At 49.6% G+C, this 23,665-nt stretch overlaps 1 protein-coding gene across 2 annotated transcripts; it reads left to right on the top strand.

Annotated features, from left to right (window-relative positions):
- Nucleotides 1-2,268: 2,268 nt before the first annotated feature.
- Nucleotides 2,269-23,501, top strand: Znf839 (zinc finger protein 839). Of its 2 annotated transcripts, XM_028883787.2 has the most exons (8): nt 2,269-2,549; nt 7,760-8,644; nt 13,149-13,376; nt 15,673-15,765; nt 16,312-16,461; nt 20,542-20,685; nt 20,809-20,944; nt 21,957-23,501. In XM_028883787.2, the coding sequence occupies exons 1-8, from the start codon at nt 2,298-2,300 to the stop codon at nt 22,889-22,891; spliced, it is 2,823 nt and encodes a 940-aa protein (XP_028739620.1). In that variant the 5' UTR covers nt 2,269-2,297; the 3' UTR covers nt 22,892-23,501. The 2 variants fall into 2 exon arrangements, with proteins under 2 accessions (XP_028739620.1, XP_028739621.1); XM_028883788.2 differs by lacking the exon at nt 13,149-13,376 and having other exon boundaries at nt 2,270-2,549.
- Nucleotides 23,502-23,665: the final 164 nt, after the last annotated feature.

Genomic DNA, 23,665 nt, shown 5'->3' on the forward strand with positions numbered 1-23,665 from the left:
TGAAGGCACCAGGAACACAAGTTGTGTACAGACATACACTCAGGTAAAACACCATACACATAAAACAAAACAAAGCAAATAAACAAATAAATGAACTTTATAATCCCATTATGAGGCAGGGTAACACTGAGGGGACACAGGAAGGGAAAGAGAGCGCCTCCCCCTGGAGTCTGGCTGAAGCCTCTGGCCAACTAGGAGACAAGGATTCCAGCACAATGGACAACAATTACTGTGCAGGTTGCTGACATAGAAAGCATATTCATTTATAGAGAAAGGTTAACAATAATGCTAAGAGTTGGGTGTGGTGGCGCACGACTTTAACCCCAGCACTCAAAGCAGAGGCAGGCAGATCTCCAAGTTCAAGGTCAGCCTGGTCTACAGAGGGAGTTCTAAGACAGCCGGAGCTACACAGAGAAACCCTGTCTCGACCCCCCCCCACAAGTTATAATGTTAAGACAGTAATAAATCATGTATATGGCCTAAGCATATATTGCCTATTATTGCCTATTTCCTTTCCCGGGTATAAATCTGCAATTATCTAGGAACATCACAAGACTAAATATAATATTAGAATAATATTTTAAGATGTGTTACATTTGGGCCGGACAGTGGTGGCGCACGCCTTTAATCCCAGCACTCGGGAGGCAGAGCCAGGCGGATCTCTGTGAGTTCGAGGCCAGCCTGGGCTACCAAGTGAGTTCCAGGAAAGGTGCAAAGCTACACAGAGAAACCCTGTCTCGAAAAACCAAAAAAAAAAAAAAAAAAAAAAAAAAGTGTTACATTTGTTTATGCTGTGGAATACTTGTTTAATGATGCAAAGATGTATTGCATTCCTTTGTGTTGCATTTTTGTTTAATTCTGTGAAGCTGTGTTGTTTGTCTGTTTAAAACACCTGATTGGTCTAATAAAGAGCTGAACGGCCAATACCAAGACACAAGAAAGGACAGCCGGGGCTGGCAGACAGAGAGGATAAACAGGAGGAGAAAAAGAGAGAAAAGAGGATCAAGGAACAAGAAAAAAGAGGAGGACTCCAGGAGCCAGCCACCCAGCTACACAGCAAGCCACGGAGTAAGAAATAATGAAAGGTATACAGAAATAGAAAAGATGAAAGCCCAGAGGCAAAAGATAGGATAATTTAAGAAAAGCTGGCTAGAAATAAGTCAAGCTAAGGCCAGGCAGTTATTATTAAGAATAAGCCTCTGTGTGTGATTTATTTGGGAGCTAGGTGGCACCCCCCAAAAAAAGAGTAAAGTGTAAAATATAAACAACCAACAGCATTTTATTATTATTATAAATATTATATAGTATATATAATATATATTAATATTATATAGTAACCCCTTTGTGCAATCCTTCTGACCCATGGTTTTATCTGATCAGTCCCAGCAAAGGCCCCTCTGGAGTCACCCAGAGCCACTCTCTAAGCTCATTTATTGAGGAAGGGGAAAGGTTTTCAGGAGCAGTCCTTTGGATTGTAACTTGAGAGCCACAAAAATGTATGTATGGCTACTGCTCAGACCTGTAAGCCGACGTTAGGGCTTCCTGAGAGGCCCCTACACATATATTCCATCTTCCTCCGAGCACCTCGCTTTCCCACGACCGTCTAAATCTATGTCAAACTTTGTTCATAATGAACCCCAGCGGTGCTCCACATTGGTTTGTCCCGAAATCCTTCCCTTGGCTGAACTATTTTTCAGTTGAGCAGAGGTCTCTAAAAACACCTCAGGACTGCACAGCCAAACTAGCCGGCTCCCCACTGCTACTGACCAGCGAGTGTTCGGAAGGCTGAGACAGCCGGATCGCCACAAGCCCGAGATCAGTCAGGGTTACAGCAGGAGACCCTGTCTCAAAAAAGAAAGAAGAAAAAAGCCGAATTTAAATCTTAACTTGGTGGAGTGTTTGTCCTAGCATTCAAAAGGCAATGGTTCCAGCTCCCGCGCCGCATAAAACCAGGCGTGGTAGTGCGTGTCTATAACCCCAAATTTATCAGGTGGGGTTCGGAAGACGTTTGAACGTTAGGGGTAGGGATTACTGTGGATCGGGGTCTCTGGAACCCCGAAGAGCTCCACCCGGGATCCGAGACATCATCATGGAGCTGGTGACATCTGAGGATCGAACCATTTGAGGCCTCCGGCGGCGTCCTCCGCGAGGGGGCAGCAATTAAGTACGGGATCCGCTTCCAAGCCTCGGAGACGTCTTGGCCTGCGGGGCACTCGTAGATTCCGCCCTCTCCCCGGTGACGCACTTCCGCGCCGCCACTACAAGCGACGCGGGTTCGAGTCCCCGCTTCGGCCGCCATGGCGGGCGCGGAGCCGGAGCCCGGGAGTGGCGGCGGCAGTGGCTCGGCTTTTCCGGGCCAGAGCCACAGCGCCGTGCCTGTGGCCCCGCTGGACCCCGAGCAGCTGCGGCGGGTCCTGGAGCAGGTGACTCGGGCGCAGCCACCGGCCTTGGTGCTGCAGGACGCGGCGCAGCGGCTCCGGGACGCGGCCCAGCAGGCCGCCCTGCAGCGGGGACCGGGCGCCGGAGCCCCGCGCCTGCTGCCGCCCCAGGTGAGGCGCCGCGGGGGGTGGAGAGACTCGGAGGTGGCCGGTGTCGCCGGCGTTCGGAACCTAGGACATCCCCAACCCAGCTCCGTGGAAACGGCACAGTGATGCACCCTGCGCGCCCGGCCCTCTTCGGGTCATCCTCCTGCCTCTGCTCCATGCCCCTCCCAGCCTCCTGGGAGGCGTTTGTGTTTATGTAGCACTGGTAGTGTGGCAGGTTCTACACTAAAGTCAAGCGTATCTTTCAACGCCCAGCGGATAGCATAAGACACGTGCTGGGAGTAACAAGGGAGGACTTTCTGACACTGGAGCCCAGAACTGAGTAGATTAAAAGCAAACATCATAGTGAGCTCTGCCGGAACGCAGCAGCCGCTAGCCCAGACCTGGGGCAGAGTTTTAAGCACACACTCCAGTAGTTTGCTGTAGACTTTGGCAAAACATTGTCCAGTACAGTAGCAGATCCACATACGGAGGCACTGTCCTGCAGAACATCCCGGGTTTACTTCCCTGCGCACACAGCGTTTGGCTATTGGGAGAGTAGGAACTAGAATCTGGCTCTGGGAGGATCCCGGCAGCTCCTGAAACTGGAGGTACTCCATGCCAAGCGTAGAAACACATCCCCTTTACCGGCTGATGTTGGAATTGACAAAACACATCTGACTTTAGAACTGCCAAAAGAGAGAGCTACTTCCACCAGAACAAATAGGGTAGAGAGTAGAATGCAGTAGTCTTCAGCATGGGTTTGGATTTTTTTTGGCTGCAAAGGCTTGCTTCCAGTTGGTCATCGAGACTGGACAGTCAGTTGAGGAAATAGTTTAAATTTAAATAAAAAATAAAAAGTTTGGACAGCTGAAGCAGCAAGATGACCCAGCTTGGTAAAGGCACTCACTCAGTGGGTAAAGACACTTGCCACCACCCAATCCTGGCAACCTCAGCTTGATTCCCGGAACCCAGGAAAAGGTGGAAGCAGAGAACTGACCCCACAAAGTTGCCCCCTGACCTACACACACATCATAAATCTAACAAAAAGTCTGGCGCACGCCTTTAATCCCAGCACTCGGGAGGCAGAGCCAGGCGGATCTCTGTGAGTTCGAGGCCAGCCTGGTCTACAGAGTGAGATCCAGGAAAGGCGCAAAGCTGCACAGAGAAACCCTGTCTCGATAAAACAAAAAACAAAAAACAAAAAAAACCGAAAGAAAGAAAGAAAAGAAAAAGTCTGGAGACCTGTGTCTAGAAGCACGTTCTAGAAGCGTGAACGAACCTCTTTGGACATTGGTTTGCTTGTTTGCAGGAAGCATGGCGCCCTAGATAAGCTTCCTGACTGGTGTGCTGCTGTAGAAGCAATGTCTCCCGACAGGCCCTGTCCAGCAAGTCAGAATGTGGAACATGACTGGTACAGCCTCCACCAAGGGCCGCTCTGCGCCACACTGAGTGACATGGTTGTCAGCAGCCACACGATGGTGTTTTGCTTTTTGTTTGTTTATTGGAGATTAGGTCTCATTTCTCAGGCTGGCTGCAAATTTGATGTGTGACTGATAATGGCTTTGAATTTTTTTTTCTTTTTCTTTTCTTTTTTTTTTTTTTTTTTTTTTCCCGAGACAGGGTTTCTCTGTGTAGCTTTGCGCCTTTCCTGGGACTCAATTGGTAGCCCAGGCGGGCCTCGAACTCACAGAGATCCTCCTGCCTCTGTGCCCTTGCTGGCATTGAAGGTGTGCACCACCGTGCCTGGCTGACTTTGAATTTCTAATACTTCCTCAACAGGCTCTAGAATGCCTGTGCCCCCACCCACCCACCCACACACATACACACATACACACTCACACACCAAGCTTATGCAGTGCTGGACGCTGAACTCAAGGTTACCCCATGGCAAGTTAAACACTACCAACTGAGCTGTATCTCTCTAGCCCCTGGGGAATCAGCTCAAGAGAGGCTGAGTGACTGTGCCCAGGGTCTCAGGCAGGTATACTCTAGAGTCTGCCTTTCTACCACACTGCTAAATACGGCCGCAACTTTGAATTTGATATGGCAGCTTCGGAAAGAGGTGATAATATCATTTCCATCCAATAAAAGCAAGGTTGGCTTGATAGAATTGTGGTTGGTAGCTGATCTGATGGAGATGGTCCAAGCTGAACTTGCAGTAATGTACCTTGGTGGCCTGCTCTGTTGATGATCTTCCAGCCTAAACTGTACCACGAAAACCCAAAGGCCAAGCAGATATGAACTCTGCCCCTAAGGCAGAAAGGGAAGCATGACCCAGATGATATCTAACCAAGGCCAAAACCTACGGGTACAAAGATCCATTCAGAAGAGAAGAAGTCGTTTCTGTCTCAGAACACAAAGCCGCGGTGTTGAAAGGCGCTATCTGAACTACATTTGCAAGGCTCGGTTCCAGCTGAAAAGGCAGCAGAGGAGAGGCATTGTGCCAGGGTACAGTCGGGCTCACTGATAACCAGGACTGAGGACTCTGGCTCACTGTGGGGACAGTGGCCCAGAAGTACAAGGCAGTGGACACATTCCTCTGGGGTACTTTGGGACTCGGGTCCCCACCTTTCCTGCGCCTACCCTACAGGTACACTTCAGTTCCACTAAGACCTGTGCACGTCTCCATGCTTCCATGGATCCGTTTGTTTTCCCTTAGACCAAAGTGCCTTGCATGCCTGACAAAATTCACTGCAACCTTCAAGGTACCTTAGAGAGGATCTCTTCTGGGACATTCTCTAATGCCTCTGTTGTATCACTGTGACATTATTATCTGCTTCTGGAGATCTGTCTGCTTTCAGAGTCATCAGTGAAACTTTTGAAAAGACAGCTCTAGGGGATCTGTCCCAGGAGAGGCAATCTTACAGAACTTCAGAAAATGAGGAAGGGCAAGAGAGACCCCAGGGTGAGACTAGGACTTAGCTGGTGTTTAGAAATGGGTGCCAGAGGGATTTAGGGACCAAAGCTGAATGAAACAGACACAAAGTATCAAGCGCTCCACCCACATGGTACACATCTTAAGTCAGTCAGGATATCAGATCAATGAATTCGACCAGTTTCCCTAAAACAAGGTGTGTGTATGCATTCATCCTTATGATGTCTGGTATATCCCAAGAGCTTGGAGAAATACTCTGGGTGACGTGCAGGGAAGGGATCAAACAATGGTTCTGGAAGATTTGCACAGTAAAACTAGCTGTCATTGAGTCAAATGTAGCCCAGGAATTGGGTGGTCACAGGACATTTGCACCTACTCTGTATACTTCTTCATACACCATAATTACAGAAAGGGTCTGCTGTTTGTAACAGTGTACCAGGCATGCAGACAAGGGGCATTCCAGCTTGACTTCAGTGACAGTTCTATCCTGTGTGACACTGTGGCCAACCCCCCACTGGTAGAGGATTGGGTCTGAAGAGGGTTTGCTGGTCTCAGATCAGTGGAGCTGCATCCCCACCCCCTGGAGAAACCTTGGGGATGCTCCCGGCATCTGGTGGGTCAAGGCAGGGACACCACCCAGTGTCCTCCAGTGCACAGGATAGCCTCCCATGACAAGTGGCCACCAGTCCAGGGTTTTAATTTATGCCGAGGGTACGAACTCATGGCCTGACTGGTGACCCTCTCTGGAAGAAATGCTAGTTAATTCTGTTCTGCAGGAGCAGGGACCTGGTCTCTCCTGCTGTCCCTGACCTCTTTCGGTCAGCTCATTGCTGACACACATGGCTAGCTCTCATAGACTGTGCTCAGTACATACTCTAGAGTGATGTTGAAGGCAGCCCTTTTGGCAGGTGTCTGACTATTACAGACAGCGCTGCCTCAAACCTGGGACCCAGAAAGTGAACTGCTGGGTCAAAGAAACAGTTGAGTTTTTGTTGGATTAAAACAACAACAACAAAAACTGTTGAAACTGCAACCTTGTAGGTGTGTGTTCCTGGAGAAACACATGTAAATAAATGCACACTAGTGAGGTTCTGAGCAGACGATAGAACGGTTAGAAGGCACCTGTCCATAAACAGGACAGTGAGGAGCTCAGCATTCAGAGACAATGAACTTCTTGGAGCTTCGTGCATCCACGAGGATGGATTCCCAAAGAACAACTCCCGAGTCCTGAACATGCAGTCAGGCTACAGGAGGTGGCTTTGTCTTCTTTCGTGACGGTTGATGCTAAGACAGATACATAACATATTGTTACGTAGCCCAGGCCAGTCTGTAACCTGTGGCAATTTTCCTGCCTCACTCTCCTGATTGCTGAGGTTACAAGTTTGTATGTCGCCACTCTCAGATTGAGATGATACTATTTAGTTTTTTATTTATTTATTTATTTATTTATTTATTTATTTATTTATTTATTTATGGTTTTTCGAGACAGGCCTAGCTGTCCTAGAACTCACTTGGTAGCCCAGGCTGGCCTCGAACTCACAGAGATCTGCCTGCCTCTGCCTCCCAAGTGCTGGGACTAAAGGCGTGTGCCACCACTGCCTAGCATGTTTTATCTTTTGAGACAGGATCTCACTGTACCCATGACAGGCCTGAAATTCACAGAGAACTGCTTGCTTCTGCCTCCAGAATTACGGGATTAAAGATGTGTACTGCCATACTTGACTATGATTTTTTTTCTTCTTAAAATTTCTTTTATGTGTATGAGTGTTTTGCCTGCTTGTGTGTCTGTGGGCTTGGATCCCCTGGGACTGAAGTGACAGATGGCTGTGAGCTGTGATGTGGGTGCTGGGAATTGAACCCGGGTCCTCTGGAAGAACAGCCAGTGCTCTTAACCTCTGAGCCATCTCTCCAGTCATCTTTGATACTGTTATAAAGTTAAAAAAAAAAAAACTGTCAAGAAGGCTGGAGGGATGGCTCAGTGGTTAGGAATGTTTTCTGCTCTTCCAGAGGACCTAGTTCTGTTCCCATCACACGTTAGCAGCTCACCTGTAACAACTCCAGCTTCAGAGGATCTGATCTCTGGCGGTTTCAGGCACCTGCAAACACATAGCTTACATTCAGACAGACAGACAGACACACACACACACACGCTCACACACACGCAGACACACCAAAAAATAAAAAAGGGGAGGGCTGGAGAGATGGCTCAGTGGTTACGAGCGTGTACTGTTCTTTCAGAGGATCCAAGTTCAGTTCTCTGCACCCGATTTAGGTAGCTCACAGCTGGGGGCGGGGGCAGTACCGATGTGGAGAATTGTAATACTTCTTTTCTTTCTCCCGCTTTCTCTTTGTGTTTAAGCAACTTGAAGCCATTTGTTTCAAGGTGACAGCTGGTGACGCAAAACGTAAGGAGAGGCCAGTGCCCCCTCTGGCCACCATCCACCCCAAAACGGCAAGACAAAGTCAGCTCCCCGAGGGAAGCTCCAGCCTGGGGCTCTGTGTCTCCAGCCCGCAGCTGCTCAGGGTGCAGGCCCTGGGGAGGACCGGGTCACAGCTGCGCTTCCTCAGAGGCTTCCCTCAACCTCCTGCCCCTCAGGGGCTTGTACAGAAGCCACTGCCAGCCCTGCAGCCGGTCCCTTGGAGGAGAGTCAAGGCCCCCCCGGCCGCACACGGGCACGGGGTCACTCTGAGCCCTCCGGCAGCCTCTGACCCGCCTGCGGTAGCACCCGTCTCGTCCAGTTCAGCACGTCTGCTCATTTCCAGCTTGCACGCAGCACATACCGAGACGTTGAAGAAATCTCTAAAGGTGAAAACCCGGTCTGGACGGATATCCCGGCCGCCCAAATATAAAGCCAGAGACTATAAATTCATCAAAACAGAGGACTTAGCAGATGGGCACCTGTCAGATTCCGACGACTACTCTGAGCTGAGTGTGGACGAGGAGGAAGAAGAGAGGGAGAAGCCAGGGCGCTTTGACATTGAGGGCTGTGCCCTGAGGCCCAAGGCCTTTAAGTGTCAGACTTGTGAAAAGTCGTACATAGGAAAGGGGGGACTGGCGAGGCATTTTAAACTCAATCCAGGCCATGGCCAGCTGGAGCCCGAGATGTTGCAGTCGGAGAAAGCTAATGGGAGCCTGAGCGTGGGGTGCATAGACTCAAAGACCCGAGGCCTGGCTTCCCCCACACTGCACACACCAGCTGTTCTCTGCACAGAAGAGGCGGAGGCAGTGAGGCGTGTCCTGCAGGTAATATTTCTGTTGGTGACAGAGCGGTTATCTGAGCTTTCCCCCACCCTCCTTCAATATCGGGATCTACGGGAGTCCAGCCCCTCGACAGTCCCCTCCCAGGGTCCGGGAAGAATCTACAACCAGCTGATAATTAATCTTTAACGAGAAGAAATGAACACAAAACTATGTACACAAAACTCCTTAGTTCATACACTTTATTATTCTGTGATGGTTCTCTCTCTACACAGCTTCTATTCTGCTCTCATGTCTAGCTCCTTTCTTGCCTGATTTCTCTACTGTCCCCTCTAGGTTCTTTTTTTTCCCCCATCATCAATATTTTTTTTCCCATCATCAATATTTTTTCCCATCATCAATATTTTCCCCCCTCTAGGTTCTATCTAAATTCCTTCATCTAGTTCTGTCCCTTCTAGGTTCTCATCTATCTAGTTCTTTTCCCTATCAGCTCCTCTCCCATCTCCTTCTCTCTCATCTGGCTCTTCCTCATCTTGTTCTTCCCCATCTGGCTCTTCCTCATCTTCCATCTTGTTCCTCTAGTACTCTCCTATAGCCCTTCAATCTAGTTCTTCCCCATCTCAGTTTGTTCCTCTCAAGTTCTTACCCATCTAGTTCTTCGATTCTCTTTTCTCTTCTCCGACCTGTGCCCTGGAAGTCCCGGTATATAAAGGGAGGGTCCGAGCTAGACTGTGTAAAGCTATTACTTAACGTCCACCTTTCCTAGGCGGTGTCTCCTTGTGGAATTTACCTTAAGTCAGGAGACTTGCACGTGGGCTGTTATCATTTTTTGTTTGTTTGTTTTTGTTTTTTGTTTTTTGAGACAGGGTTTCTCTGTGTAGCTTTGCACCTTTCCTGGAACTCACTCTGTAGCCCAGGCTGGCCTCGAACTCACAGAGATCCGCCTGGCTCTGCCTCCTGAGTGCTGGGAATAAAGGCGTGTGCCACCACCGCCCAGCCTGTTATCATTGTTAGTCCTCAGAAGTTGGGCGCCCACCTGGGTGGTGTTTCCTGTAGTCCTTGAAAGTGGCCAAGGGAGATAATCTGATTCCAGAGAAAGCCTTTCCTGAGGCTGTTCTCCAAATACCTGGAATGTGCATGTCCAGAGAGTGCTCAGTCTACACTGTTAGCTCTTCTTAGGGAAAAGTCAATTGGGAAAGCTATGAAGGCAGACATGATTTTCATAACAGAAGACAGTTGATATATAACAAGCCAAGTAACACCAAAAACTCCTTGGGATTTGGCTTCCTCTGGAGGAATTCCCTGATCCCTCCAGGTAGTGACTTTGCCATAACCAGCTGAGTTCTTATGATATATTTCTGCGGCCCGCAGCACTTCAATTAAATGTTAACAGTGTCAGATGGGGCTCCGGCCTCGCGTCCTGAGGGTCCCAGACCCACAGTTGTCTCACTGGTGCTGAACAAATGGGAGGCATGTGTCTTTTGTCTGTGGCCCTGCTAGATGAGAACATTTGGTGAACATGGCCGTGGTTGTCTAGATCTGATCTGTATGACATGTCATAGTGCATTCTTGGCTGGTACTCAGGTGGCCGAGGAATGTGGGAAAGGTCAGGTTTGGGGCATAATCCATAGTGGGAAGAAGTGCCTGCCCGCTGTGGCCTCTTTCCCAGCAGTGGACCAGGGGCTTCTAAGGTGGGTGAAGCTGGTAGCTAGTTTGCTTAACATTAGTACCTTGAGGTCCGGACAGATAACATTTGGGCCCAGGAGATCTGTTCTGGGGCCTGGTGGTAGAGTCCTGGGACAGCCTTGTGATGGGATTGCAAATGTTATCTTGCCTTCGTTCAGCGTCGGGGTCAACAGCCCAGCTACCATTTGTGTTGTGCAGACATTGGGCAGTCCCTGTGCCAAGGGTATCAGTCTCTCTCTCATTCATTGTACGGCTCCTCCTCTCTCTGTCGCCCCTTCCCCTCCCTCCCCTCCTCTTCCAGTCAGTCTTTGTGATAAGGACCGCTCTCAAGGACTTGGTCTTCCAGGCAGGAGCTCTGCCACTGGGCCATTCCCGGCCCTGTAGTTTCTTTTCTTTTCTTTGTTTTTGAGATCCACCTGCCCCTGCCTCCCCAGTGCTGGGATTAAAGCCTGTGCTGTACACCCAGCCCTGCACATTTTTCTCAATGAGCACTCCTACTTAAGTTACTGCAGTGAGGCCCAGAGGGGTGACTGATCAAGCCCAGGCCCAGCACTCCTAGGTCTCAGTCCCAAGTGGAGTCAGACCAAGTCTTTTGGCTTCAGAGCCTACACTGTAGCCTTTCATAGAAGGAAAACTCCAATTTTGTTATGATTTAAAAGTGCGTGCGTGCCCCCTGATAAGGGTCCTGGGAACCAAACTCAGGTCTGGTGGCCATGTGTGCTCGTAACCACTAAGCCATCTTTTCCAGCCCTGGAAAGCTTCAACTTTTGAAAAGCCACTCTGAGCTGGGTGATGGCGACTGCCTTTAATCCCAGCATTTGGGAGCCAGAAACAGGCAGATCTATGTGAGTTCAAGGCCGGCCTGGTCTGCAGATCAAGTTCCAGGATAGCCAGGGCTACACAGAGAAATCCTATCTCAAAAACTAACAACAAAAAACAAAACAAAAAGCCATTCTGATTCTCAAGTTGGACGGAGGCCAGTGGTGGGGTATCAGAGAGCAGATGGTACCTAATAGGAAGGATTGTTGAGCTCTCCCTCCATTTGCCAAAAGTAAGACATAGATTTATGAGGACGGAAGGCACCCTGCCCTGTCTTGACCAGAGGGAGCAGAAGCTAACCCCTGAAGAGAGCTGTAGATTGCTTGTCTGCCTGGAGAATCTGAACCACAGGTCTCCACGTTAACAAGCTCTACTAACCAACCTGAATCGGCCAGTTATTTGTCTCCCCTAAGTTACCCTGCCCTTTCTTGTTTGTTGTTTTTGTTTCTGAGACAGGGTTTCTCTGTGTAGCCCTGGTTGGCTTGGAACTCACTATGTAGACCAGGCTGGCCTGGAGCTCACAGAGATCTGCCTGCTTAGGCCTACCTTTGGAGTGCTGTGATCAAAGACACATGCCACCAAGTCTGACTTGTTGTCGTTGTTGTTTAAAGATTTATTTATTTTTTTATGTGTATTGGAGTTTTGCCTGCATGTATATCTGTGTGAGGATGCCCTGGAACTGGGGTTACAGGCAGTTGTGAATTGCCGTGTGGGTGTCTGGAATTGGCCCCGGTCCTATGGAAGAGTGACCAGTGTTCTTAACCACTGAGGCATCTCTCCAGCCCCTTGGTTTTGTTTTTTGAGATACGTCCTATTGATGCTGTCTGGGGGGTGCAGGAATGAGTTCATTTTCTTTCTGCCAATTAAACAATTGAAAGGCAGAAAAGAAGTGTTGATGGGATCTTCGGGAGTCCCAGCAGAGCCATTGCATGATAGCTGGGAAACTGGGGTCCCCTCTGGGAAATTGAGATCCCCTCTTAGGAGTCTTAGTCTCATTAATAAAGAATTTAAGAACGGATACAAACAAAGCTTGAGGACAGTTTACTTGAGTTTAAAAGAAATCCCAGGGAAGGCAAACTAAGGAGATGGAGGAGAGAGGAACCAAAGCCAGGCTGCTGGAGATGAGGCAGCCGAGGGGGCTGCGTGTGGGGAGGGGAGCTTCAGAGAACCAGGAAGGAAGCCCGGAATGTTACTCAGGAAGTTTAAGATCAGACTTCGGCTCTGGGCAGCACTGGAAAGAAAAAGACAGGAGGAGGAGGAGGAGGAGGAGGAGGAGGAGGAAATAGGAGATAGTTGCTCCTCTTTGAGTTAGGACTCAGAAAAGGCCAAACCCAGCTGAACCTCATGGTGGTGGCTCTGCTAATGGGGACTGCACTGGCAAGTGGGAATTCTGGAGTTCTAAGCTGAACCCATCTTCTGGGCTCAGTTCCCTAGCCAAATTCCCAACTTACTCCGTTATAAATTTCCACCTAGTGGCTTCCTTCCTTCCTTCCTCTTTTTAATTCATTTTATTTTGTGTGTTATGGGTGTTTTGCTTGCATGTATGTCTGTGCACCATATGTGTGCATTTTGTCCTTCGAGGTCACAAGAGGGCACTGGGTCCCTGGAACTGGAGTTATAGATGGTTGGGAGCCACCACGAGCTTGCTGGGATTACAGCTCTGGTCTCTGGAAGAGCAGCCCGCACTGTTGACTCCTGAGCCATCCCTCCAGCCCCGTGGGTTCCATTCTTTTGTTGTTGTTGTTGTTTTGTTTTTCCAGACAGGGTCTCACAATGTATGTAGCTCTGGCTGTCATAGAACTCACTGTGTAACCAGGCTGAACTTGAACTCACAGAGATCCTGGCCTCCGACTCCTACGCATTGGGAAAGTTTAAAATGTATCATTATAGTTAAAGAATGTTAACTAAAGAAAAATAGCGTTGAAAGTTCTTTGTATTTGACTGGACATTTTTTTTTTTACTGTAAGGTTTGCATGATGGAAATAGTGCATGATTTTTCAAAATCTCCTTTTGCTTTGTTTTTGGGTGTGCAACACTTATCTAGAACAGTCCGCCTGCTGAAGTTGAAGAGACAGTGGTACCTGAATCAGAAAGTAGAAGTCCCTCAGCACTTCTGAGACCAGAGAAATACCTAGAACCTAGGAATGGAAGTTGGGCAAGCCAGGCCGAGTCCAGCACAGCCCACCTCCAGCAGAGCAGAGCTGTCCCACCAGACCCCCACCCTGCTGCACCTTCAGGGCTGAGCATCTCCAGGGAAGCGCAGCTCCGGGAGGTAACTTGCTCTGATACAGTGTACTTGTAGCCTGCATGTGATGCAGTATGTCACAACTTCCTACCTGCCTCCCCTGTTTCTTGTTTGTTTGGAGGCAGGCTCACAATGTGTAGGCTCCCTCTAGCCTTGATCTCACCATCTATTTGCTTCAGTCTCCTGAGTGCTGGTTTACAGGCCTGGGCCAGCATCCCTGGCTCACTGTCAGGTTTCTGAAGTGAAAAGTAAAAAACCAACATCGTAGCCTCGTGTAGCGGTGCACACTAGAAACACCAGCACTCGGGAGGCTGAAGCAAGAGGGTTGAGAGTTCCAGGCCATGGGGCTAGAGATGGCTCAGTGGTTAAGACTTGGCTTTCTAGAGAGCGGTTTTCCGGGAACATGCCTTAGGCGCATGTGGTGTTACAAAGTTGCAGCTTTGCTCCATTCCTGTGTCCTGGCAACGTTGGATGATTGACTGTTGAGACGTGAGGTGGAGCCTTTGGAGTCGGTGGATGGCCTCAGCATCAGCACCATTTAGGGAGCATTTTCTATGAGGCAGCTCGGACCGAGCTGTCCTGCAGGCCCTGTAGTGAAAGACTTTTGTCTTGCCAATAAGTTGTTTAGCTTCTCTGGTCCCCTCAGGTATTGGCAGCTCCCGATTACTCTCTCTAGGCCTGGGCCACATGACTTCCCCACACGCCACATACCTGGTGTTTCCAATCTGCAGATTTCCATGTTTGTACTTCCTGACTGGACCTCTCCCTGGAGCCTCACATTTCTCATCAGAAAACTCACCAGGGGCTGGGCATACACCTCTGATCTCAGTACTTGAGGCAAAAGCAGGCAGATCTCTGGCACTTCAAGGCCAGCCAGGGCTACATAGTGAAATACTTTCTCCAACAAAACCAATCCCACCCCAAAAGAAAGAAAACTCTCTACCTGGGTGGGCTGTGTACTACCCCATCTTCCATGTGGTGGAGAGTGCGCCAGCTGGTGTCCTGTCCAGCCTTGTGATATGGAGGGCCCCTAGGTGCTCCAGTTAGAAGCCCCATCTCTTCTTGTCTCTCTCCTCTTCCCTCCTCTCCCTTCCTTCCCTTCTTCTTCCTTGTTTTTGTTTAGTTGCTTTCTTTCTTTCTTTTTTCTTTTCTTTTTTTTTTTTTGGTTTTTCGAGACAGGGTTTCTCTGTGTAGCTCCTGGAACTCACTCTGTAGACCAGACTGGCCTCGAATTCACAGAGATCTGCCTGCCTCCGCCTCCCGAGTGCTGGGATTAAAGGTGTGCGCCACCACTGCCCGGCCTTGTTTAGTTTTTTGAGACATTGTTCACTGTGTAGCCCAGGCTGGCCTCAAACTTCCATTATGGAGTCCAGGCTGGCCCTGCCAATCTTTCTACCTCAATCTTTCCAAGTGTTGAGCTAAACTGCTACCCCTGGCTCTGCCTCTGTCTTCTCCCTGACCCGCCCGAATCCCTGTCTTGGACCTGACAGGCTCTCTGTCCCCGTCTGCCGCACCTCCCTTGTTAACAAGGCCTCACCTTCTTGCTTTTATGTTGCTGTCGCCCCTGCTGCTGTCGCCCCTGCAGACCCACCCCCTCCTCTCCCTATACCACCTGCCTAAAACCTCCTTCCAGAACCAGGTGCTTTGATGCATTCTGGTAGAGGACTGAGGCAGGAGGCCCATTTAAGGCTAGACCTCGAGGCTAACCTAGGCAACATAGCAACACCCCACCGTTAGCAGAGCATAACCTCCTTCCATATGCCACCCCTGGAAGGAAATCTAAGTCTTTGGGCTTCTCCCAGCCTAGCATGGGCTGCTTTTCCACCCGCCTGCCTGCCTGCCAGTCCCTGGGTGCTGTCTGCAGCTGTGTGGCCCTCCTCTGCAGCTGTGTGTGTGGCCCTCCTCTGCAGCTGTGTGGCCCTCCTCTGCAGCTGTGTGGCCCTCCTCTGCAGCTGTGTGTGTGGCCCTCCTCTGCAGCTGTGTGGCCCTCCTCTGCAGCTGTGTGGCCCTCCTCTGCAGCTGTGTGTGTGGCCCTCCTCTGCAGCTGTGTGTGTGGCCCTCCTCTGCAGCTGTGTGGCCCTCCTCTGCAGCTGTGTGTGTGGCCCTCCTCTGCAGCTGTGTGTGTGGCCCTCCTCTGCACCCAAGCCCCTGGCACTTGGAGTTAGCCGCTTCTCCTGTAGGGCACCGTGTTTGAAGCCAGAATTGACCATGCTGTTCTGTTGTTGGGCAACAGTGTGAAACTACATACAGCTGGATTCTGGGGATCTTTCTGCCCAAGTCACACCAACTCCAGTCTAAGGTGGCCAACTCTTTGTTTCGGCAGACTCTCAAGCAGTGTGGCCGAGAGGAGCTGGTGGAATTGGTCCTGCCTCAGCTGGCTCAGGTGGTGACCCTGTGTGAACTTCTTGTGGCGAAGGTGAGACGCTGTAGTATGTCAAGGTAGAGGTTAACTTGAGCATACCATGAGCTAGCCTCCCTACTTTAGAATGCACCAGGCCGTTTGGAATAGTTTATTTTCCTTCCCGAGGACAGAGCTAAAGAGAGCTCTAGTCCCAGAGCTTGTCTGCGTGGGTGTCTCAGCCAGCCGCTGTCACTCCCATGACTATTTTAACTTTGTGAGGGAGCAAGTGGGTGAGAAAACCATGGTGGCTCTAGGTGGTGGGAATGTGCCCCTTAGGAGCTAAAGGTGCCTTTTTGCCAACTGTATGCTCCCTGTGGGTCACCCTAGTCCCAGGGTTTGTGGCCTTTACCCTAAGGGTCTGTTTTCTGACACCCCACCCCCAAGCTGGCCTCTCAGAGCTGGGCATGGTGGTGGCGTACATGGGTACCACTTGGAAGTGGAGGAGGCGCTGGCCACTGAGCACTCCCAGGGCGAGGCGCTCAGCCCCTCTCTCCTCAGGGTCGTTTTCTGCCGTCCCTGTCTTGTCTCGGTTTAACTCTGCTCGTCTTCACCTTCACAAAGGTTGAGAGAAGTCCCGCAGCGAAGCCTGTCTTTCCTGCTGTGTACAAGGAGTTTGAAGAGTTGTATGACGTGGTGAAGAGGATGTGTCAGGACTACCTCAGCAGCTCTGGCCTGTGTTCTCAGGAGCCCCTGGAGATAAACAATGACGAGGTGCCATCTTGAGGGGCAAAGCATTGCTCTTAGTTAGCCAAGGGAAGGAGTCTGTGAACAAGGGAGCGTGTTGTTAGTAAGACATCTTCATACTTAGCCACTGGGTGGCCTTGTCCTGTCAAGTGAAGTTTTTGTTTTATTAATATAAGATTATAAACCCACCAGAAAACTGAAAATTGTAATAGCTCAAAGGAAACTGAGAGCGCCACAGTCCCCTGTGCCCTGATGTGCAGGGCTAACTCTCTCTCTCTCTCTCTCTCTCTCTCTCTCTCTCTCTGTCTCTCTTTCTCTCTCTGTCTCTCTGTCTCTGTCTCTCTCTGTCTCTCTCTCTCTCTGTCTCTCTCTCTGTCTCTCTCTCTCTCTCTCTTTGAGATGGGGTTTCACTGTGTATGTAGCCCTGGCTGTCCTGGAACTCACTCTGTAGACCAGGCTGGCCTCAAACTCAGAGATCCACCCGCCTCTGCCTCCTGAGTGCTGGGATCAAAGGTGTGCGCCACCACTGCCAGCTTCTTTCTTTTTTAAAAAAGGGTTTTATTAGATTTATTTTATGTGTATGAGTGTTTGCCTACATCTATACCTGTGTTCCATGTGTGTACCTGGTGCTCAGGGAGGACAGAAGAGGGTGTTGTATCCAGTAAGACTGGAGTTACAGGTAGTTGTGAGCCGCCAGGTGGGTGCTGGATCAGAACCCGGGGCCTCTGCCGGAGTGGCAGGTGCACTCACCTATGGACCGCTCTCTCTGGGGCCTGCTTTCCTGTGTATTACAGGGCTGGTGCTTATGTTTCTGGTTGTTTTGACACAATTCTTATTTCATCACCCTGCTGCCTTTGGCTAGGTTGAGCTTTTTTGAAAACATAAGTTTGAGGCTAAAATGGTTTGACTTGTTTTGGATAAACTTCTTTTGGAACTCAGCTCTGGCCCCGCTGTGTAGGGAGCAAGCCCCCTCACCAGCCCTGACAGACCTGCGCCCGCCCCTGGGTCTCAGTGTCCTCTTCTGATTTAGGTGCTACTTTCTGGCTCTCACACTGCTACCAAGGATCAACACAGTCTCCTGTATTTAGAACAAACTGTCACACATGCAGTGTGCGTGCTTAGAAAGGCAGCGGGAGGCCCGAAGAGATGGCTCCAGGGTACTTAAGGGTACTTCTTGTTCTGGCAGAGGACCCAGGGTCAGTTCCTAGAACTCACACGGTAGCTCACAACCGTCTGTAACTCCAGTTCCAGGGCATCGGCTCTCTTCTGCTGACCTCCAGGAGCAACAGGCGTGCACACGGTGCCCTGGCATATATGTGAGCAAAACATTCATACGCTTAAATCAGTCTTGAAAAAAAAAAAGAAAAGCTGTGCGGCCCATAGCTGCCTTTCCTTCCCACTGACCCGATGGAGCTTCCTGTCTGTACATTTCCATGGCAAGCTACCTCGGTCTGTGCTATGATAGGGTGTCTTAGTTACTTTTCTATTACTGTGATAAAACACCATGATCAAGGCAACTTATTTTTTAAAAAAGCATTTGGCTGGGTGGTGGTGACGCACGCCTTTAATCCCAGCACTCAGGAAGAAGAAGCAGGTGGATCTCTGTGAGTTCCAGGATGACCAAGGCTACACAGAGAAACCCTGCCTCAAAAAACAGAATAACAAAAATAAATAAATAAAAATAAATAAAGCATTTAATTGGCTTGTGGTTTCAGAGAGTAGAGCCCGTGATGGTGGAGCAGAGGCATGGGGGCAGGAACGCCTAAGAGCTCACCTTTTGCTTTTGTTTTCTTTTCATTAATTACATTAATTGTATTGATTTGTTACATTCATAATGCTATCTCCTGATACTACTGTCCATTTGTGGGGCTTATCCATCACACAAAACAAGAGCTCACACTTTGATCCACAAGCAGGAGGCAGAGAGGACGTTCAGAATGGCATGAATCTTTTGAAACCTTAAGCTTACCCCCAGTGACAGAGCTCCTCCAAGACCACACCTCCTAGTCCTTCCCAGACAGTTCTGCCAACTGGAACTAAGCGTTCACACCTATGAGCCTATGGGGGCCATTCTCATTCAGACCGTCACAGTTGGTATGCGCTGGTCTGGGGTTTTTTGGGTGGTTAGGGGAGCTGTTACTGGTCACCATTGTTAGTCTTGAATTTTCTATGTAGAGAAGGATGACCTTGGGTTCTAAAAAATTATTTTATATGTATGGGTGTTTTGTCTGCACAAATTATGGTTTCGATTGAGAGGATAAAGCACTGTGACCAAAACTTGGGAGAAAGGTGTTTATTTCAGCTTATAACTCATACTCCACCACTGAGGAGAGTCAGGACAGGAAACTAGAGGCAGGAACTGAAGCAGAGGCCATGAAGGAGTGCTGCTTACTGGCTTGTTCCCCATTGATTGCTCAGCCTGATTTCTTTTTTTCTTTTTTCTTTTTTTTGGGGGGCGGGGTGAGACAGGGTTTTTCTGTGTAGTTTTTGGTGCCTGTCCTGGATCTCACTTTGTAGACCAGGCTGGCCTCGAACTCACAGAGATCCGCTTGGCTCTGCCTCCTGAGTGCTGGGATTAAAGGCGTGTGCCAACACTTCCTGACATCAGCCTGATTTCTTATATCATCCAGGACCACTTTCCTAGTAACCTGGGCTTTCCCACATCAATCCTTAATCAGAAAAATTCCCCGGAGTTTTCCTACAGGTTAATTTTATAGAGACATTTTCTCAATTAAGATTACCTCTTCCTGGCTATGTCTAGGTGTGTGTCACACTGACACACAACCAACCAGCACATTGTATGTCTTGTACTCTATGGGTGCCTTGATGCCTGAAGAGGACATCAGGTCTCCTGGTCTGGAGTTGTAGATTGTTGTTACTTGCCATCTGGGTGCTGGGAATTGAACCCAGGTCCTCTGGAAGAGCAAAGGATACTTAACTACTGAGCTTAACTACTCTTCAGTCTCAACCTTGAACTTGTGATTTTCTTGCCTCTACCTCTGAGTGCTGAGATTACGGGTTTTCCCACTGTGTCCTGTGCATGTGGTCCTGGGAATGAAACTCAGCCTAGTGAATTCCAGGCAAGTGCTCCACCAACTTACTTAAATTCCCAGCCCTGAATATATTCTTAACGAGCCTTTGGATTTTTTAAATTATGTATTATAAACATAATGGATTATTTTGCAAAGCCTTTTACAGATTCTCCATAGATGACAATAGTCACTCATGTTGTGATTATTTTTATTTTATGTGTGTGTTAGAGCAGTGGCCGTGGCTTACTTTGTAAGGGGACACTATTTAGCGTGGGCAGTGCTACACTTACCAACCCACATTTTCTCCATTACTTGTGTTCTGCTGTCCTTCCTACTGGTCCTCACCCTATCTTACAGGGTGTTCTCTTTATTTGTTTTTTTTTTTTTTGTTGTTGTTGTTGTTTTCGTCTTTTCTGAGACAGAGTTTCTCTGTGTCGCTTTTGAGCCTATCCTGGAACTCACTCTGTAGACCAGGCTGGCCTCGAACTCACAGAGATCTGCCTGCCTCTGCCTCCCAAGTGCTGGGATTAAAGGCGTGCACCACCACCTGGTGGGTGTTCTGTTTATAAAGTCCAGTGTAAACTGTCTCTACCCTTTGTATTTGGTATATATACAAATATACATATATATGTATACGTACACACACACACACACACACACACACACACACACACACACACAGGTTTTGTAGATGGAAGCCATACTGGGTCTCACAAAAACCTTGTAAGGCAGCTGAAACTGGGAGCCAGGGGAGGGGAGCTTTAGGAGGCAGATGGGGAGGAAAAGATGAGCGAGAACTGAAAGAGAAGGAAGAAGAAGAACTGGCAAGAGAGGAACCGTGGTCACGCCGGCTTTAGGAGGACAGCGGAGAGGAGAGGTTCCACTCCACCCCGACGCAGGTCCTGCTAGCTTGGTGATGGTGGGCTCCACAGAACGTGTCTGTTGTCTTCCTCTTTGTTAACTCCATTTCCCTGTGCAAAGGGACCTCTTGGGTTTCTCCTCAGGCGTAGACATAGGAATTGACACACTTGCACAATGTCTGCTCTAAGCCAAGTGTATTTCTGTTTCCCTTCAGGTTGCCAGGTCGTTAGGAATCACAGAATTGCTGAGGAAGAGAGAGGCACACCCAAGCAGTGCACCCGAGTGCTCCAGCCCGAAGCTCGAGGGGAAGCTGGGGGCAGCCAGTGGACAGAAGAGGGACAGGGAGCAAGGTGTGGTGGTAAGTGGTGCAGTGGTGAGCATCTGTGTGGATGTTGGAGTCACGATCTGGCCTTGCCAGTCCCAATTTCTCCGCCTCTCTAGGCTGCTTCTGCTCTCAGATAAGGGAGTCTTTTCTCTGCAGGCCACAGGGGAAGGGCTGGCCACCGTGAAGAAGGCCCGAACAGCAGCTCTGTCCACAGACATCCCTGAGTGTCCTGCCGCCATCAGTGGACGCCAGCAGAAGCCTGGGTCCTCATGTGCTCCAGCCACCAGCAAGGGTAAATCACATATTTTGTGGGTGGCCCCATGCTCAGTGGTCCTACTGGCAGGCACAGATGCACCCAGGGTCATCACCGGCTGGTAGACCCGGGCTGGTCTGAGAGGTTGAGCAGAGATGCACCCAGGGTCATCACTGGCTGGTAGACCCGGGCTGGTCTGAGAGGTTGGGCAGAGTTGGATCCCAAGGACACATATATCTGTGGCTTAGCATCTGAGACATGGCTGCACTGAACATGTAAGACTTAACACTTGCAAAGAAGACGTTCTGGCTTTAATTCTGCCTGTAACCGGATCCTGTCTGCTCGGTACTTTGAACATACAGCATTGGTAATACTCACATGCCTTTGCAAAGACTTACCGGGACTATCTGATTCCTGGCCTGATGCTAAGGTCTTCAGTGGAAGAGGCCCTGCCCATTTTAGAACGTGTGTGTAGCTCTGCCCTGGGGGAAGGCAGCTGTGTTCAGTGGGCACAGGGAACCTTCTAGTACAGTGTGGAGCGCCGCCCCATGCCTAGTCACTTTTCCCTTGTAGCTTCATCTGGACTTTGGATTGAGTGATCTGTCTTACAGTTCACTTCTCAGCAAGTGGTCCTTCAGTGCCTGTATATGGCCTACATCCCTGGGGCTGAGTGACAGGGTCCTTGACCTCAAGACGGGGCTCTTGGCTGGGTACCTGGGAAGGTTATGTTGAAATAACCTTCCAGGATTTCCAGGGGTGAGGTTTGGGTAGGGGTTGTCCATGGATGTGTTTTGAAAGCCTCTCTTACCCCTGGGCTCCCCTCCAGAAACCTACTGTTCATTCATTCAGTGAAATCAGCCTGCTAAACTCTCTCGGAACTCATTTTTAATACAAAATCTATCTTTGTGAATAGATACAGTAGCCAATAAAAACCTGTTGCCTAGCCCAAGTAGCAAAGAGAATCTGCATTACTGCTTCTTGGAAGAAAGTTCATTTTGACCAGCTCATTGTGGTGAGGAGCAAGTGACTGTTGTTTTTCTGTACCCTTCAGGTTATGCCCCTGTAGCCATTGAGAAGTCTTCTCCCTGCTCTGAAGGAAGCTGCAGGGAGATGGCTGCTGCTAGTGACGGGAGTGGACCACCTGCGGGCCAGCAGCTTTCTGGGATGCCACCTGCTGATGTGGAAGCCAGGAGTGGCTCTGCAGACCCCGCTCTTCTGGGTCAGGACGTCAGTAGGTCAGCTTTTTATTCCCAGGTAGCAGAGCCCAGAGAGCTGCCTCCAGCCCAGTTGTCAGTATTTTCTGAAGAGAATGCTCCAGAACACACCGTAGAGCAGGATTCTGGGGCCATCCAGAAGAGCAACGGTGTCTGTGGTAACCCATCATCAGGTGGAGGAGTGGAGGAGTCCCTGCTTCTTGGAGAATTGGGAAATGCAGAGGCAGGAGACTTCAGAGAAATGAGCCCACCCGACCTGAGTGGGCAGCAGGCCAGCCCCCGCCATGCCCTGCCCGCAGAGGCTGCAGCCTTCCCGCTCCAGAACATCTTGCCTGTGAATGTCCTGCCAGCTGCCTGTGTTTTCAAGACTGTGCCCAAGCCAGAGCCTTATTCCGGACCAGATGGATCACTGTCCACTAGTGGGGGTCCCAGTGTGGGGAGCAAAGCTGGGGATGTTAGCCGGTTCCTGTCCAGGATGGAGGCAGATGGCCAGAGAGAGCCAGAGACTGTGGCTGCTGTGGAGGAAGCCCTGGCTTTTGAGATTTCTGGTGTGTGCCAGGAAGTGTTGTCTCAGGGACAGGAGCAGATTTTTATTCGGACTTCCAATGGGCTTGTTTTGTCCCATCCAAGTACCATCCAAGTGTCTCAGGAAGAGAATGCTGTCATAGACACTAGCGCAGGGGCTTCTGTCTTGAGGTTTGACCCGCCAGAAGGAGTTGCTCTTGAAGCCATGGAGGCCTTCCACACTGTAGAGGCAGAGCCCTCTCAGTGACCAGGAGTCGTGTGTGTGTGTGTGTGTGTGTGTGTGTGTGTGTGTGTAAGTGTGTGTAAATGTAGGGTGTTGTTTTTTTGAGGCAGGGTCCCATGTAGCCCAGACTGGCCTTGAACTCCTAATCTTCCTGCCTCTGTCTCCTGAATGGTAGGGTGACAGGGATGCCCCACCATGCTGGGCAGAACTTTGAACCTATATTTGTATGGATTTTACCCATAGGTCTATTTCAAAAAGTATGTATTTTTCTAATGTGAATACTGACATAAATGAGCCATTTATTTATAATGAATAATGTCTGCTCTATCTCTTTTTCTAAGGAGCTCATCACAATAATGGTACAAATATATTTTGTTGTCTGGTTTGGCACAGCCCAGGCTGGCCTTGAACTCATGATCCTTCTGCCTCAGCCGAAGGCTGGGGTTACAGGTGTGTTCCCATGGCACATAGTTTGCTGGCTACTGCAGTTAAGGCCATTCCACCTTTGTCTGCCAGCCTTGCACCTGCTTCTGTATCACATCTGCCCCTTCTCTCCTGGTGATGTCCTCTGTACTTCTGGACTCAGTTAGAAAACTTCAAAATTCAAAAGCTAGCCATGTTTGCCATTTTGGCAGCATTCTAATGAGACGTTTAAAAAAAAAAGTCATTTCTATATGTTTTGTTAGTGTCCATGGAGATTGAACCCAGAACCTTGAAATTGCCAGGCAAGGCTCTGTCCTGGGCTTCATCCCCAAGACAGGCCTAAGCAGGCCTTAAGTCTGTGGCCCTCCTGTGTTA

The sequence above is a fragment of the Peromyscus leucopus genome, chromosome 14, assembly GCF_004664715.2.
Source record: "Peromyscus leucopus breed LL Stock chromosome 14, UCI_PerLeu_2.1, whole genome shotgun sequence".
Taxonomy (NCBI): domain Eukaryota; kingdom Metazoa; phylum Chordata; class Mammalia; order Rodentia; family Cricetidae; genus Peromyscus; species Peromyscus leucopus.

What these genes read in the sequence shown, in the direction of transcription:
- Znf839 (XM_028883787.2), top strand. Translation starts at nt 2,298, where the DNA reads ATGGCGGGCGCGGAGCCGGAGCCCGGGAGTGGCGGCGGCAGTGGCTCG. An exon ending in CAGTGAGGCGTGTCCTGCAG is followed by an intron (nt 8,645 to 13,148) that starts GTAATATTTCTG and finishes ACACTTATCTAG; the next exon opens with AACAGTCCGCCTGCTGAAGT. An exon ending in GTGAACTTCTTGTGGCGAAG is followed by an intron (nt 15,766 to 16,311) that starts GTGAGACGCTGT and finishes ACCTTCACAAAG; the next exon opens with GTTGAGAGAAGTCCCGCAGC.